General features: G+C 37.5%; 1 protein-coding gene across 3 annotated transcripts in view; it reads left to right on the top strand.

Annotated features, from left to right (window-relative positions):
• ttc28 (tetratricopeptide repeat domain 28) overlaps positions 1-18,117 on the top strand; it is a 165,139-nt gene that overhangs the window by 45,513 nt on the left and 101,509 nt on the right. Inside the window, exon 1 of one of the 3 annotated variants that reach the window (XM_038733109.1) lies at positions 15,385-15,661. The exons of the other annotated variants lie outside the window; for them this stretch is intronic. Within the exon in view, the coding sequence (XP_038589037.1) occupies positions 15,635-15,661 (27 nt within the window). The 5' untranslated portion in view covers positions 15,385-15,634. Of the gene's footprint in view, positions 1-15,384; positions 15,662-18,117 lie in introns of those variants that run through there. 3 annotated transcript variants of the gene reach the window in all.

Here is an 18,117-nt window from a genome sequence, read left to right as displayed (position 1 = left end):
CCATCTCGTCCTACTGAAGACTCGTGGTTTATATTTACACACCACATGTTTTATTTGCAATGAGACACAGAACAAGCAGCTGATGTCGGCCGAGATGGTTTGCAGTGATGAAGCCCGGGTTATCTCTCAGCTGATGACCAAATTAAAGCCATAGTGGAGCTTCTCACACAGCTAAATGGGATAATTCTCTTCTAAATCTAATTGGAATAGGTTGTTCTTTAAATGAGAGTCAAACACAAGCAGAGACCTCAGACTGTGTGGGTGAATTCCTATTACTGGAAATGGGGTTAGTGATTTTCACTGTCACTCTGTGAAGTTCATCTCGGTTATTGATTCGAACCCATTACAATCCTGCATAAACTTTCAGATTCACTCGCCGTTCACTTTAACCCTATAATAACATACAAGCCTTGAATTTGACCTTTTGTCTCTATATATATATACCGTAAAAGACTGTTGTCGTGCTCCAGATCATAGATGGTGACTCGACATGTCTAAGTACATAAGCAGAGTGTGAAAGAAAAGCCTTACAGACAAACCACCAATTATGTGACAGCTGTTTTATCCTCTATTGATTTCCATCAGCCTCTCTTCAGGCACAGTCTCAGTCTTTTATCAACACCTCTGATACTTTCTTCTTTGCTCTGCAGGCTTGTCGGTGTTCTGTCTTTGTTTATGGAGGGTATAGGATCCTGGAGGCTTTTCTCTGGGACCCAGTGTCCTTGCCCTCTTAACTTCCCTGATCTCCAATAATATTACCCTCGGCTCCGGTTTCAAACCTCCCTCCCTGCCACCCTGAGTGCAGAGGTGTTGGGTTCTCCTTGTGCCTCCACTTGTGTTCTCCCAACCCGAGTCTTCACAGATGGACACATGGTCAAGAGCCCCCGACATCAGTTTGTAACGCACTGGGAAACCCTTTAGTGTCATTTATGGACACTAAAAGCAGGTGTAGGATTTAAATAACAGAAAAGTCTGAGTAAGGAGGTGGTTGAGGTGGATGGGAAACCGGACTTTCACCCAGGGGACTGGTGTTTGTTTCCCGTGTCAAAAAGTAACATAAGTAACAGTTATTTTAACCTAAATGGTGATGTTTTCCTAAACATAACCTAGTAGTTTTGGTGCCTAAACCTTACCAAGCTGTGACCGTTTCACAACGTTAACGTTAAGTTTTATTTAGAAAGTCTAACCGGACGTTGCATATGTTTTCTTACATAAAAGGGGTCACCAGAGAGTTAAAAAGTGACGCCAAGGGGCCTTGACCAAGTGTCCTTGACCAAGCGTCCTTGACCAAGCGTCCTTGACCAAGCGTCCTTGACCAAGCTTCCTCAATATGTGCTGAGTTGCGGGTGAGAATGTGTTGATTCTCACAGTCTGCAAACATCTTTCACTGTCTGTACTACTGTGTGTGTAGTACTTGTATCTGTGTACCTCCGAGATGTGACCGTAGATGGTTGTGATTAAAGCTTGAAAAAACATAATAATACAACTATTTGAAGTTGCTTGAAAGATGCTGAAATACAGCTCCAGTCGAAAAGGGTCTTTAATGTGCATGAACCAATTAATTTGAAATCAGGGCTTTATTTTTTAAAGGTCAGTATAAAATGTTCTCTTTAAGTGATGCCATTTGTTTGATCTCACTATAATTGCCGTTGCTGGTGTCATGATATCAGCTGTGCTATCTGACTGTGTCTTTCAGCATTAATAGTTTTAATGATTCCTTCAGAAATTACTCTACTGGAGCACAAGCAGGAGCACAAACCCTTGATGTTCGTAGACTCCGGTGCTAACAGGCTGATGTTTAGCAGGTATAATATTCTACTCACTGATATTTTCAGTTCATTTATGAGTATTTTAATTTGTGTGTCTGTGTATGATGTTCGCTGTGTGTGACTTAAATGTTGTTTTCTCCACAGTAGAGCTGAATCAATCAATAGAAAATAAATCAGTTACTATTTTGATAATTGATTGTGTGTATAAATCAATTTTCAAACAAAAGTATAGTTGCAGCCTTAGCTCACAGGTCTGTGTTGTGAAAATAGATCTTAACTAACATAATATTGTATTCATTTGCTTTAAAATGTCCCAGAAGACTAAAATAGTGAGATATAGCTTGAATAAAAGAAGCCCAATGAGTGGCTATAACAATGTCCCTGCACCAATTAATGTGGAAATATAGTTTGATTTTGAAAGGTCAATAGAAAAGAGTCTTGATGTAACCTGTCTGTAAGTACTGCCATCACATTTAAATGACTGTAACCAGTTTTCCTTTTGTTTCTGGTGAATACATATTTAATGTAACAAGTATTTTTACTCTGATACTTTAAGTGCAGTTTGCATGAGTTCGAAATAAACAATATTGTAGTATTTTTCTGAGAAGGAGACTGCAGAAATCACATTCCATTCATATGATTGTATCATACAGTATGTCTTTGCAAAATGTATATATTGCTTTGTGACACTTACAGTGACCTTTGACATCACTATAATATACTGTACAGTTGTGTTACAAGTACTTAGTAGTACCAAAATAGCAGTACCATATGGAGTATTGTTGCATATGATGTTAAAAATAAAAGTCCTGCATTTAAAATCTTACTGAAATAAAATTACAAAAATATTTGCATCAAAATATACTTTAAGTATCAAAAGAAAAAGTACTTATTTTGCAAAAAAACCACCATTTCAGAATAACTGGATTATAAATATTGATGCATTAATGTGTTTATCACCTTAATGTTGCTGCTGGTAGAGGTGGAGCTCAGTTGTATATATTTATATACATTATATACTGCTGGGTAGCTTGTTAATTTGCCCCTGGGGATCATTTGAGTCTTGTTGATATTGTAATAATCAAAATGTTATTTGTTTATTATATTTTGTATTGTTAATTGTGTGTGTGTGTGTGTGTGTAGCCAATCTTGATGTGTGCTATATGTTGTGTGTTTGTGGTAAATTGTATAGGGGTGACGCTCTTCCACCTGCACACCAGGGGGCATAGGCAGGGAATCACAGTGGTTACAGAGGCTATAGGAGGAAGTTACAGGTGAACAGCGATGGGGAATTAGGATCTGGGGAAGCCACATAGTTTTTCAACCGTGCATGCCTGCAGGTGTGTATATTCGTGATGGATTTTGTCATGTCTTACCGTGCCTTCGTATCGTGTTTATTGTTTTTTGCATGCTTACGAGCTCAATTTCCATCAGTCACGCAAGCAGCAGTGTTTTGTAGGTCATTTGCATAAAATAAAGTGTTAGCCCCTTGCCATGACAGACCTGATTTTTTGCACCATTATGCATTGGAGAAGACTTCAAATTCCCTTAAGTGGTTTTTATTTGCGGTACGATCGCCACTACAGAGACTGTGTGTAGTGATAGAGAGTGTGTGTGTGTGTGTGTGTGTGTGTATGTGTGAGAGAGAGAGAAAGAGAGAGAAAGTGTGCATGTGTGTGTGCGTAGAGAGAGAGAGAGAGAGTGTGTGTGTGTGCGTAGAGAGATGAGAGAGAGAGTGTGTGTGTGTGCGTAGAGAGATGAGAGAGAGTGTGTGCGTGTGTGTGTGAGAGAGAGAGAGAAAAGAGAGAGTGTAGAGATAGAGTGTGCATGTGTGTGTACGTGCGTGCGTAGAGAGAGAGAGAAAGAGTGTGTGTGTGTGAGAGTGAGAGTGTAGAGATAGAGAGAGAGAAAGTGTGCGTGTGTGTGTGCGTGCGTAGAGAGAGAGAGAGAGAGTGTGTGTGTGTGTGTGTGTGTGAGAGTGAGAGTGGGAGTGTAGAGATAGAGAGAGAGAAAGTGTGCGTGTGTGTGTGCGTGCGTGCGTAGAGAGAGAGAGAGTGTGTGTGTGTGTGTGCGTAGAGAGACAGAGAGAGTGTGTGTGCGTGTGTGTGTGAGAGAGAGAGAGAGAAAAGAGAGAGTGTAGAGATGGTGTGCATGTGTGTGTACGTGCGTGCGTAGAGAGAGAGAGAAAGAGTGTGTGTGTGAGAGTGAGAGTGTAGAGATAGAGAGAGAGAAAGTGTGCGTGTGTGCGTGCGTGTATGTGTGTGCGTGCGTGCGTAGACAGAGAGAGAATGAGTGTGTGTAGAGAAACAGAGAGAGAGAGAGAGAGTGTGTGTGTGTGTGAGAGAGAGTGTAGAGATAGAGTGTGTGTGTGTGTGTGTGTGTGTGTGTGTGTGCACTTACCAACCTATCTAACAGTGGACCTCGACGTCGTTACACACCCACTAAGAGGGGACTAAAAAGTGAACAGGGGACATTTTTTAGGTCCCCTGTTGGACATGCTTTAAATCATGCTAAAATCATGTCTAAAACCATCTGGTAAATTTTTTAAACTATTGTCAAGAGGGGACCTGCAGGTGTGTGAGTGTTTAAGTCCATACTCAGCAGTGCCTCTAGTGGATCAAGCAAAGATTTTAACGACTCATTCACACACGTCGTTCTTAACACTCCCCTATAGAGTGAATGGCTTGCAGCCCCAGGGAGTCTATCAGACTGTAGAGGGGCTATTATACAAGCTACTCAGTAAAGAAAGCTGTCACTTGAAACACAATTTCTTAATTTTTTCTAACAAAATATACAGGCTGAGTTTTAGTGGATGTCTTGTGTTTTAAGATCAACATGTATTAAAATAAAGGGCTACACTGAAGGCCAGGAGAGTAAAATGAATTGTAGATTCTAAAAACCGGAACAAAAATAGAAAAACAACCAGGGTAGAATTAGAAATAAAATGGTCAGTATAAAGATACTTTCTTTACGGTTTTAATTAATTATAAAAAAAATTTATTAATTAATAAAAAAATATTTGACATTTGACATCTAGAGCTTTAAACTTGTTCTGTCCCAAAATACTAACCTGGCCAGCTTTCACAAGCACTGGACATCAATAAAAAAAATTTCATTATATTTGTGTGCTTAGTCTACACTTAAAGATATGCATTTCATTTATTGATTTGAATTACAGAAAAAGGGACCACACTTGTACTGTGTGGAACGACAGGAGTCCACTGTTCGCTTGTAGATGATGACACAAGTTCCCTCTTAGATAGCATGGAGCGATAATCACACTCCAACTTGTGTGAAAATAATAAATAAGCAAATTTAATCATACTTTTGAGACAAAATAAACTAACTAAATAGTCTCTTTATTTTCTATACATTCTTTTGAAACAAAATATAAAGGCTGAGTTTTAGTGGATGTCTTGTGTTTTAAGATCAACATGTATTAAAATAAAGGGCTACACTGAAGGCCAGGAGAGTAAAATGAATTGTAGATTCTAAAAACCGGAACAAAAATAGAAAAACAACCAGGGTAGAATTAGAAATAAAATGGTCAGTATAAAGATACTTTCTTTACGGTTTTAATTAATTATAAAAAAATTATTAATTAATAAAAAATATTTGACATTTGACATCTAGAGCTTTAAACTTGTTCTGTCCCAAAATACTAACCTGGCCAGATTTCACAAGCACTGGACATCAATAAAAAATTTTCATTATATTTGTGTGCTTAGTCACACTTAAAGATATGCATTTCATTTATTGATTTGAATTACAGAAAAAGGGACCACACTTGTACTGTGTGGAACGACAGGAGTCCACTGTTCGCTTGTAGATGATGACACAAGTTCCCTCTTAGATAGCATGGAGCGATAATCACACTCCAACTTGTGTGAAAATAATAAATAAGCAAATTTAGTCATACTTTTGAGACAAAATAAACTAACTAAATAGTCTATTTATTTTCTATACATTCTTTTAAAACAAAATATAAAGGCTGAGTTTTAGTGGATGTCTTGTGTTTTAAGATCAACATGTATTAAAATAAAGGGCTACACTGAAGGCCTGGAGAGTAAAATGGATTTTAGATTCCAAAAAAAGGAACAAAAATAGAAAAACAACCAGAGTTGAATTATAAATTAAATGATTAGAGGTAAGATACTTTCTATTCAGTTTTAATTAATTGTTAAAAAGTATTTCACATCAGACTTTGACTACAGCTTTAAACTTGTTCAGTCCTAAAACACTAAACTGACCAGTTTTCACAACCACTGAATGTCAATACATTTTGTCATCATATCTATGTGCTTAGTCTACACTTACAGAAATGCATTTTATTTATTGATTTGAATTACAGAAAAAGGGACCACACTTGTACTGTGTGGAACGACAGGAGTCCACTGTTCGCTTGTACATGATGACACAAGTTCCCTCTTAGATAGCATGGAGCGATAATCACACTCCAACTTGTGAGAAAAAAATAAATAAGCAAATTTAATCATACTTATGAGAAGAAACTAACTACAGAGTGTCTTTATTTGGTATAATCTGTTATTGTAAGAAAATATAAAGCCTGAGTTTTTATTGAAGTTATTTTCAACAAAATACAAAGGTTGAGTTTTAGTGAAATTCCTAAATTGTTTCAAGCTTCAGACTACTAAAATGATAGACTACCCAGTAGACAGCAGAATGAGTATTTTAAAAGCACAAAAAGTGAAAGTAAAAACAAAATGAATACAAAGGTCAGCTGCAAGATCTCTTCATTTTTAATCAATGGATTTAATGCTGTTAATTATCATGATACATGACCAGTGTTTGTATGTGTCCTAAATCTATATTTAGGAAGTTGTTGCTCGCAAACACATTGACAACAGACCTGTCTGTCAATTGAATAGTTAGTTTCCTAAACACCGCTGCACAAATCTATCCAACACAATGTTGTCAATGTCGGAGACCCACCTTCAAAAAAGTTATCAGCAAGCATGTAAGGAGCCTAGCTAATAAGGATAGCTATGTTAGTTTTGAATACAGCTGTCAAAGTTAGAACGCTGTGCATAACTGGTAGTCAGTAGGTGTGGCCGAGATGAGCTACTTTTGTACAGTTGAAATCACATCATGTCGAAACTAAAGTGTGAAATGTTGAAAAGGTTAGTTTAGCTACAAATGAACAAGTTCATATGTGCGTGTTTAGGTTTTATGATGTGGTAATTAAGGGGCTAAATGAAGCCTGTCTCTGAAAAATTGAAAATCTTTCTAAAATGCTTCGGCAGTACATTTGTTCTTAGCCTTAGAGAAAGGTCCACAGAGACATTCAGACACACTTTACAAATAATATGAAATAAGCAAAATGGACAATTCGAAAATTATAATCTAAACCAAATATATAAGCTGTAGTGTTGTTGTTTTTGTTTTTTAGAAAAGTGTCACCAGCAATGTTCTCATTGTAGCTTTTTGAAATGTGGGGTTAAACATTTGTTGGCGAATAGAGAAGCATATTTGAGGGCTGTCAAATGGTGCAGCATCGTAACAATGGAACTTAGAGTTTGCATCAACTGGAGAACACACAACCAGTGCTGCATTAAGTTCACACTGATATTTGGCAGGTATTTGTCTTTATAGATTTTTACATCTCATATTTTCAACTTCTTTCTTTAGCATGTACAGTTTAAATGTGTGTTAGTGATTTTAATAGCCATTGAAATAGTGATGAGTTACCTATAGATCATCTCAGAACCATCACAACGTTGGATGGCTATTCATAACACAAGTTGTTCAACCACAAATAGAAAACAGTACAAAATATACAGAACTATGTTGAAGCAAACTTTATTGAATGTGCTTTTAAGCTAAGACACACACAAACTCCTAAACTGAAAGTTCCTCATGTGCCCACCCTCTTCTGTGTTCTTACACTGAACAAAATTATAAACGCAACACTTTTGTTTTTGCCCCAATTCCTCCGGTGAGTATGCTGGCCATGCAAGAAATGGGATGTTTTCAGCTTCCAGGAATTGTAATCCTTGCAACATAGGGCCGTGCATTATCATGCTGCAACATGAGGTGATGGTTGTGGATGAATGGCACAACAATGGGCCTCTGGATCTCGTCATGGTATCTCTATGCATTCAAAATGCCATCAATAAAATGCACCTGTGTTTGTTGTCCATGAAACACGCCTGCCCATACCATAACCCCACCGCCACCATGGGCCACTCGATCCACAACTAGGACATCAACACCACACGAAGCCATACACACGTCATCTGCTCTGCACAGTGAAAACTGGGATTCATCCATGAAGAGAACACCTCTCCAAAGTGCCAGACGCCATCGTATGTGAGCATTTGCCCACTCAAGTCGGTTATGATGGCAAACTGCAGTCAGGTCGAGACCCCAAAGAGGATGACGAGCATGCAGATGAGATTCCCTGAGATGGTTCCTGACAGTTTGTGCAGAAATTATTTGAGGATGCTAAACGATTCTTGCAGCAGCTGTCCGGCTGGCTGGTCTCAGACAATCTTGGTGGTGAAGATGCTGGATGTGGAGGTCCTGGGCTGTTGAGGGAATAGAGAATCGGTTTGTTATCAAACCCAGACATTTGTTTTATAGTACTTTAATGCCACTGTGTAATCGTTGAGGACTTCTTTAGTACCATAACAAGGAGCACTCTCAGAACCGGGCCCCTTCTTTGGAGTCAGTGATGTGTCTTCAAATATATTCCTGCAAGAATTCTCCTGGCTCAGTGTTTTTGGTGGTGATTTTTATACTGATAAATGAATTATCTGTCAGTCTGTCTGTCATCAAATTCCATGAACGACCAACACTATCTCAGCAGTTCTAACACTCGATGAGGATCTTATGCAATGTCACCCTAAGGGTTTGGATTTGTATCTACATTTATATAATACACATCAAAATTGTACACTATGTATGATGGCAGTGGGTATTTCTTATTTTAATTGTTGCCTGCTTAGCTTGACTGACTTGCTGAGAGTTGAATGACAAGATCAATATTGTTCTCATATCTGAACACAAAATCAAGCTATGCCTTTAAACCATTTTCAGGTTGCTCCTTACATGGCAACATATAACTATATATAGTGTATAATACTATGCACACACTTAACAATGCTCCATTTCCTTATAATTCATTAGCAACCAAGAAAGTTGTAGTTAAATACAGTATTGAATAGAGAATCTTATGTTCTGATCTAATACCTTTCTCCTTGTAGATGAATCCTTTCTGAAATTTGGCTTTTTCTTTCTCAGATGCAGTGAAGTTGCAAGGCTTCCTTTTTAGGAAAAACCCTTCTGGTTCTCATTTTCCAGTGAAATGTTTTACAATATGATAACTTGGGTGACTTTGTAAAACAATATAAGCTATCAGTACTTTTTCTGTGTACATATATGTATATAGGAATGTAAGGAATAAAATACAATAAAAGTAGAATCAGTTAAAATTCTATGTATTAGTATAAATAATATTCATACTATATACACCCTATATACAATATACAGGTAACATTCTACATAGGTGTAAAAATATTTACACACTAAGCAATCAATATACAATAACAAACTATCTGTACAATCTGATACAGTCAGAATATACTATCTTATACAATACTATATATATATATATATATATATGTACATGTTTATATTTAAATTTGATAGTTTAGTTACAAACAGCCTTGATGAAAACATACAAGGGGTATTGGTAAAAATGTTCAACTTACCTCTCGCTTTGGTCTTCAGGATGGAAAGATGAAAAAGTTTTTCAAAAGAACAACACAGGTGAAATATGTCTACATACCGTTAAGATAGACAGATAGATAAATGGATGACTGGTAAACGATTAGTAAGAATAGTAAAGAAATTTTAAAGTTGGTTTTCTCCTTCAAAAAACTGCATACTTGTCAACACTTCCACAAGACACCAAAGACTGCCATGCACCTTCTCTGAGGAGCCCAGAATATATATACACAATCCTGACTAGCTATCTGGACAGTGATTGGTTCTTAGGATAAGACATCAAATGCTAACTACTGCTGGCATAGTAATGCAAATGTTCTCTGGCAATTAGATATAGGTTTGATTTACTTTTGTTTACTGTGGTAGACATGTCAGACATACTGCTTGAAGGTATTGTTGTGGATTTTTTAGAAAGAGTTACACATGTCTTCAGTTAATGATGTAGATTTAAAAGAATCCTCTACATTTAAGTGACTAGAGCCTATGTGATTCACAAATGTTTTAAGGTTGAAATGTTGAGAGCTGTCTCTGAGAAGTCATCTTGGGTGAGGGTTGTGAAGTTTCAGTCATTGTTCTCCATTGTGTGCAGCGTGGGGGATGGTTTCTTGTTGCTGACGATGGTCGTTAGGGCGTCAAGATCGCAAACCAGTGACTTGGCCTTTGTAATGCAACTTCTCTGGAGTCTTGTGGGAGATATTTTGAAACTGTAAAGAGCGGATGTACAATACTCCACTTTTGTTGAAAATTGTACCCTATGTTACAAGCTACTCACAAAAAGTAGCTAAATAAGGTGTTTTACACCAGAAAACATCTACTAAGAATTAGTATAATAACCATACATATGTGCGATTTAGTACACCCCCAAATAATGGGGTTGAATAACTTTTAAAATATCACCAAATGAATTTTAAAGCGATTGTGTATAATATGGAGTTAATTTATTACACTAGTATGGACAAAAATACAGCAACACCTACGCATTACTTTTATGACATCCCATTCTAAATCCATAGGCAAGATTTCCCTTAACAACCCATGAAAACACAGCCCCTACCAAATTTATTAGGACAGGGGTAGCACCTTTGTCCATATAGTGTATTTGGATGGAAATCTATCTCAAAAGAAGGAAGACTGATGGTCTCTCTGATTGGTCTGACACATGATCAACAATGCTTAAAGTCACTGAAAAGGTTTACAAGCAGTGGGAATCATTTAATATGTAAGGCTTACAATGAATGTCAACCAGGCATTCATAGTCATTCAAATTCTAGGTCACTCTCTTCTGATGAATTTAAACTTCTACGTACATTAAGTGTAGTGGTGGAGTTACCTACAGCCTGTCTCAGAACCAACATAATGCCTTATTGTCTTGCTCAGATTTTTATTATTTGGTCATTTGTCCTTGCTTTTTGTGCTTCTACCATAGGTATTTAGGCTATGTAGTTAAAAGGCTTCTGTTTTATTTGCCTTAATTGTGTTTATTGAGTGTTTAATTTATTTTGTGTTACATGCCACTTGTGTCAGGGATACTATAATTTAACAGTGGTGAGAACTTCTCTCAGGCTTACCAATATTGTAAATATGCTATACAAACTGGCATACATTTCTTTTAAGCGTATTGTTGAAACCCAAAATGTAGAGTGGCCATTATAGTGCAGTATACAGTAAATTGAGGGTCAAAGTTAAGAGAAAGAGAGCAAGAAACTTTCAGTTTATGAGCGTGTGTCTTCAGGAGCATGTGCACCATACACAAATGAGTTCTTACTGCAGTGGCCCAGTTCAAACCTGTGGCTTATTAGCATGCATCTCCTCTCTCCTGTATTTATTTTCTCTCTTTGGCTGTACCATCATCAGATTTTTATTAGAATTGGGTGTTTGGGCACTTTTACTAAACATATGTCTACATATATTTCTACCGTTTTCTTTTTGTGGTTGTAGGAAACTGTTATGAATTAGCATCCAATGCAGAGTTAAGCTAAATACAAAATCCTGGAGAAAGTGTGAGTGCTGTCTCTGAGAGGTGACCTGGAGCAGGTGAGGGGTGTGAACGTGTGTCTGATTGTCTGCAGTGAGAATCTGTGTCTGATTGTCTGCAGTGTGGGGGAGGGTTTCTTGCGACCAATGATGATCGTTAGGCCTTTGAACTTGAACTACTTAACATTTCACACTTGCACCCAATATTGTGTCTCGCCTAGTCTTGTAAACTTAGTGTCTCTTCAAACCCCAAGTAACCACAGATTATATTTAGTTTAAATTATAAGTTTCTCTTAGAAATTATCAATTTCTTTTTTATTTATTCATGCTGGAGTGTGAGTGTCAATCCATGCTATCTAAGAGGGAACTTGTGTCATTATGTACCAGCCAACAGTGGACATTTTTGTAATGCAAAACAACAAACAAAATGCATTCCGTTACATACAGATTAAAGATACATGTACATTGTAAAATTGATTGAAATCCTGTGATTGTCATAATTGGTCAATATACTGGGAAAATTGGGGGGCTAAATCCTTTCAAAGGGCTGGTGAAAGTTCATAATAAATCTGTTTTTAGCAAATAAAAAAAGAACATTAAGAATCTTCCTGCTGACATTTACTTCCTAATTGAAATTTATTTATCATGCTTGAGGAATATTTAATGATGTTGGAGTGTGACTGTTGCTCCATAGGATCTAAGAGGGGACATGTGCCCTATGTAGCAACAGTGGATTCCTGTCATTTAATGTGTCATCGGTAATAGTCTTTTTGTCATGGGTAATGTGGGTTACACATTTCTTAGCAAAGGACAGCAGCTTCTCAGGTGGAGGATCAAACTTCAGGCTCTTGAATTTTTAAGTTGGTAAAGTTTTGTGCTTTAATGTTTTGTTTGGAGAAAGGAGGCAAGTTCAGAATAGGGAATGTGTGTGGGTCAAAAAGCGTCAAATACCAGTGAACTAGTTATGAGCAATACTTTTGAATGAAGAACATATTATGAGTTGGAAAAGACTTAATTGAGAGTTATTTGGAAACTATTACTTGTTACATAACAATAGACCTTATTTACAAGTATAACTAAAGATTCTATTTAGGTTACATTATAATTTTCTTTTAAGAATCATACATTTCTTTTTTACTCATCCATGTTGCAGTGTGAGTGTCGATTCATGCTATCTAAGAGGGAACTTGTGTCATTATATACCAGCCAACAGTGGACATTTCTGTAATGCAAATCAACAAACAAAATGCACACCTATAAATATAGATTAAAGAAACAAGTACATTGTAAAATTGATTAAAATCATGTCCTAATTGGTCAATATCATATTGGAAGATTTGGGGGCTAAACCATTTCAAAGGTCTAGTAAAACTTAATAAATATGTTTTTAGCAATTAATAAAAAATTAATACAAAGTATCTTGCTGCTGACCATGTTGTTCCTACTTTTTATTTATTTATCTTAAAGTACTTATGACTCTCCTGACTTGTGGGCAGCCCTTCATTTTGATGCAGTGTCAAGATTGAAAATGGTTAAGCCATCAACTAAAGCTGAGACATCATATTTCATTACAAAACAATAATAACAAATCATGCTTGAGGAATATTTAATGATGTTGGAGTGTGACTGTTGCTCCATACTATCTAAGAGGGGACATGTGTCGTTATGTAGCAACCAACAGTGGATTCCTGTCATTTAATGCCATACAAGTGTGGACCTTTTTTTCTGTAGGCAATGCGGACCAGTAAATATTATGCATTCCTGATGAAAACTCATCAGGACATTAATGCTTCATGAATTAATTTGGGTAGCCCTTTATATTAGGGCTTGTCCATAAAGTACACAGGTACATCTAAGCTTGCAAGTCTGTAACTAAACCAGCATTTTCATTCCACACTTCAACAAGGGATCGACTTTGCCTCTGGATGTCATGTCATCGGTAATAGTCTTTTTCTCATGGGTAATGTGGGTTACACATTTCTTAGCAAAGGACAGCAGCTTCTCAGGTGGAGGATCAAACTTCAGGCTCTTGAAGGTTTAAGTTGGTAAAGTTTTACTTATGACTCTCCTGACTTGTGGGCAGCCCTTCATTTTGATGCAGTGTCAAGATTGAAAATGGTTAAGCCATCAACTAAAGCTGAGACATCATATTTCATTACAAAACAATAATAACAAATCATGCTTGAGGAATATTTAATGATGTTGGAGTGTGACTGTTGCTCCATACTATCTAAGAGGGGACATGTGTCGTTATGTAGCAACCAACAGTGGATTCCTGTCATTTAATGCCATACAAGTGTGGACCTTTTTTTCTGTAGGCAATGCGGACCAGTAAATATTATGCATTCCTGATGAAAACTCATCAGGACATTAATGCTTCATGAATTAATTTGGGTAGCCCTTTATATTAGGGCTTGTCCATAAAGTACACAGGTACATCTAAGCTTGCAAGTCTGTAACTAAACCAGCATTTTCATTCCACACTTCAACAAGGGATCGACTTTGCCTCTGGATGTCATGTCATCGGTAATAGTCTTTTTCTCATGGGTAATGTGGGTTACACATTTCTTAGCAAAGGACAGCAGCTTCTCAGGTGGAGGATCAAACTTCAGGCTCTTGAAGGTTTAAGTTGGTAAAGTTTTACTTATGACTCCCCAAACTTGTGGGCAGCCCTTCATTATAATACAGTGTCAAGAGTGAAAATGTTTAAGCCATCCATTAAAGCTGAGACTTTATATTTCATTACAAAAACATAACAAATCATGCGGAATAATTATTGATGCTGGATGTTGGAGTGTGACTGTTGCTCCATACTATCTAAGAGGGGACATGTGTCGTTATGTAGCAACCAACAGTGGACTCATGTCATTAAATGCCATACAAGTGTGGACCTTTTTTCTGTAGGCCTAATGCAAACATGAAAATACCATGCATTCCTGATGAAAACCCATCAGGACATCATTTTATTTGGGTAGCCTTTTATCTTACAGTCTGAAGCTTAATACTAGTTAGGAAATCTACTATTGCTGAGCCTTTAAGTTTTGTTTCAAAAGCATATTATCAAATCATGTGTCAACAGACTGCTTAGTTGAGATTATATTTTTCTCATAAGTATTATTGTTTTTGATTCAAAACCAGTCTAAGATTCAGTTATTAAGAGCAAATACAAAGTAACTCTTTAAAATGCATACATCACAGGTCATAAAAATGACCATCCCACACAGAAGAATATGAATTCCCCTAAGAGAAAATTAAAATAAGTGCACTAGTGTAATAAGATATTTTATTATTATTTAAACGGTATTTGAAACCTAGATCAAGTAATTTTTGTTGGTAATACTGTAGTGCTTGATATCAATGCATGCAGCAAAGTTACTTCTGAATTAAAGTTTAAAGTTTATTTATTTTCAGTTAAAGTGATTAAAGTTTGGATCACGGTGAAATGTTTACACATTGCTCACATTAAAGTTAAATTATCCATTTTTGAAAGAAACAAAGAAAGTCTTTGAAGGTAAAAACAGTCATTAGGTGAGAATGAGCACAGACAGTTCCACTGCATAACAATGGAGGTCCCCTCTTGGATAGGTAGCTATCGTTTAAGGATCTAAGTCCCCTCTTGGCAATTTCTTTAAAAAGCAAAAAAAGCAAATTTGCAGTAATATTATGTTAAAAGACAGTAAAAGTAAATTTTGTATTATATTTATTTTACTTCAAAAGGACTGGAAACACAGGTCCACACTTGGCAGTTTACTCCGACGGTGCACTGTTGGATAGGTACGCGTGTGTGTGTGTGTGTGTGTGTGTGTGTGTGTGTGTGTGTGTGTCAGGATCACCCTCTCGGCTCCTTGGAGCCGCTGCAGCTGCCGGAGCGCGCAGATGAAGCTCCGCACAAACCGGCGTGTGTGTGACAGGACAGCAGCGCTCAGCTCGGTGTCACCGGGAGATCCTCCGGTGTCATTATAACGGGATTACAACTAACTAACTGCACCCGACGCGTCTGCTCACCTCCCCGCGACGAGTCGGAGACACCGGCGGAGGCAGCTGTAACTCCGCGGCTCTGAGATGCCTCTGCCGCCGCGTCCACATCGCTCCACACCGACTGCTGTGACACTTTGACGCTGCACATAATCTGGTTTACAAATATGATGAAATGGCAGCCCCGGAAGAAGGTGAGTGAGCTGTGAGTTTTTATATCCACTCCGCTCCACAAAGTTGTGGCGGAATGTGTCGGGTGTCTGCCTGGCACAGTCAGGGGTTATTTAAACACTCTGAGCGCGCGAGTCACGGACACTTTATTTAGGATAATCCGCTAATAGTCCGCATTTCACAAAGACACTGCAGCAACATGTCTGTGTAGGATTATGCAGGAGAAGAAAAATTCCATACACCTGAATAAAGTCGCTTTAAACTCACTATTCTCCCTGTAAACACTGGTGCCAGAGAATTACACAGTTACAGAGCGATTATTGATTTTACAAACAGAAGATATCTGAAAAAATCTAAGTCGTTGTAAAATGAAATAAAATGTAAAGCAGGCCAATGACAGATATTCTATATAAACAAATATAATTAATTAATTGTTTAAGTCAGATATCAAGCAGCAATACTGAACCTTCACTGATTCGCAGCTTCTTTAATGTGAGTATTTGCTGCTGTAAACTGAATATATTTGCGTTTTGGATTGTGCAAAGCAAGTTATTTAAAGAATCATTTTGGACACATCCTCATTGCTATCTTTTATTTGACTATTTCTGACTATTATTAGACTAAATGTGTGATGAATAGATTTTAAAAAATCAACAGGTTCATTTATAATCTAAATAATTGTTTGTTGCAGCTCTGAGTGTTTGCAAAAAATATTTTTGGCATGCTGCAGAGTTTAACCTCACCTAACACAGATATGCGGCATGATAATGGATGAATTGATATTACATTAGGGGTGGAGATGGTCCATCACTGTGATTCAGACTGAAATATCTCAACTTCTACCAAACTTTATACAAACATTCATGGTCCTCAGAGGATGAATCCTTATGGCTTTGGTGATTTTTTTCATTTTGGTGAAACTATTGGATGGATTGAAATGATGTCATCACTCATTCTGTTGTTTATGATCAAAATACCTGCAAAATGATTTTCCCATCAGCCTCAGCTGTGCTTTGTTTCTTACATTTGCATCAGCGAGTTGGCATTGCCATTGTGAGCATGTTGGAGTCAGTGATGGAAGAAGTATTGAGATCAGATCCTTAAGTATACTACAGAGAGTACTACAATATAAAATATTTAAACTGTACTTAAGCACTTTAATTATAAAGCAGCAGCAAATGGTATTTACTGTCTTCTTTTAAATACACTATTACATTGTTAAATATTTATTGTTTATGGAGTATTATTCACTTTTTGCATGTTTTTTTGACTGTGGTCTATTTTTATTGTAAAGCACTTTATCTGTGCTTTATAATTATTACTTATTCCCGGGTCCAGCCTCACAGAGCTGCTAGCGTGCCTGTAGACTGGTTTCTGTAAGAAGTAGGAGTATCCTCTCGCACTGTGTTGGAAAATATGTTTGAGAAGGCTCTGGCTGATATTTGAAAACCTCCTCCATCTACTGAGTGGGTAGTGTGACCTGGCATGGGTGTCGATGCCTTACCAAATTTGTTTCTGGCTGAAAGATCACAGAGATTCTGAAGGGCTAGACCGAGCTGTTATAACGGGAGAGCTCTCAGTGGGGAGTGTGTGAACGGATAGGGCCAGACAGTCAGCTGTTAGAGGGCTAATGGCAATGATGAGAGGAAGAAGAGGAACCACAGATTTAACCTGTATAACTTACTGTAAACAACAGCAAGTTTTGTGCAAGCGAAGTAGAGAAAGTACTAGTACCTGGATGACAGGTGCGTAGGGAAATCAGGGAATGAAAATGTTGAATTGCGTTTGCAAGTTCCAGTCCAGCGACAGCCATACTGGACCTTACGTACTTTACATGTGACATCAGTGACATGACTTTTAACACATGGTAACATTAAACATTGTAAAACGGTGGTCGTTTTGGGTTAGGTTTTAGATAAATATTCTTGTTTGGGCTAAAATAAGTACATTATTTAAGTCACATGACGTAAGTAGTCTACAAAATGTTATTTCATTTAAAACATTTCAACTTTCTTTCACACGGGACTCGAATCTAGGTCTCCTGAGTGTGGTTTACATGACTCATCCATCCACATCACCACCTCCTTATGTGGACTTTATTGCTCTTTAAATTACATCACCTGATTTCTTCTGCCACTAGAGGTTGCGGCCTAACTGAAAACATAAATATGGGTCTTAATGAGCTAAGAATCAACCCATAATCAATATTATGTAGCTGCAGTACCGGAGGCTGCAGTTTCAGGACCCCCGCAATCCTGGGACCGCATTGCTAGGACCGTAATTATTTTGCCACAGCGCCATCTAGTGGAGTGGTGGTGGTAATGCACAGCAACACGAAGGAGGTTATGTGCGCAGCTGTAGGGTTAACTGGTCGACATGCATATAATCAATAACTAAAATTTAGGCATACAGTTGGTGATGGTTGCAGTAAGGATAATTGGCTTTGGGGGGCTGTTAAGAGTAACATAGCTTGCTAGCT

The sequence above is a fragment of the Micropterus salmoides genome, unplaced genomic scaffold (genome assembly GCF_014851395.1).
Source record: "Micropterus salmoides isolate LMB-PRFRI ecotype aquatic unplaced genomic scaffold, ASM1485139v1 Ms_hic_scaffold_20, whole genome shotgun sequence".
Classification (NCBI taxonomy): Eukaryota; Metazoa; Chordata; class Actinopteri; order Centrarchiformes; family Centrarchidae; genus Micropterus; species Micropterus salmoides.
The sequence above is the reverse complement of the archived record's forward strand: the minus strand, read 5'-3'. Positions and strand labels throughout refer to the sequence as shown.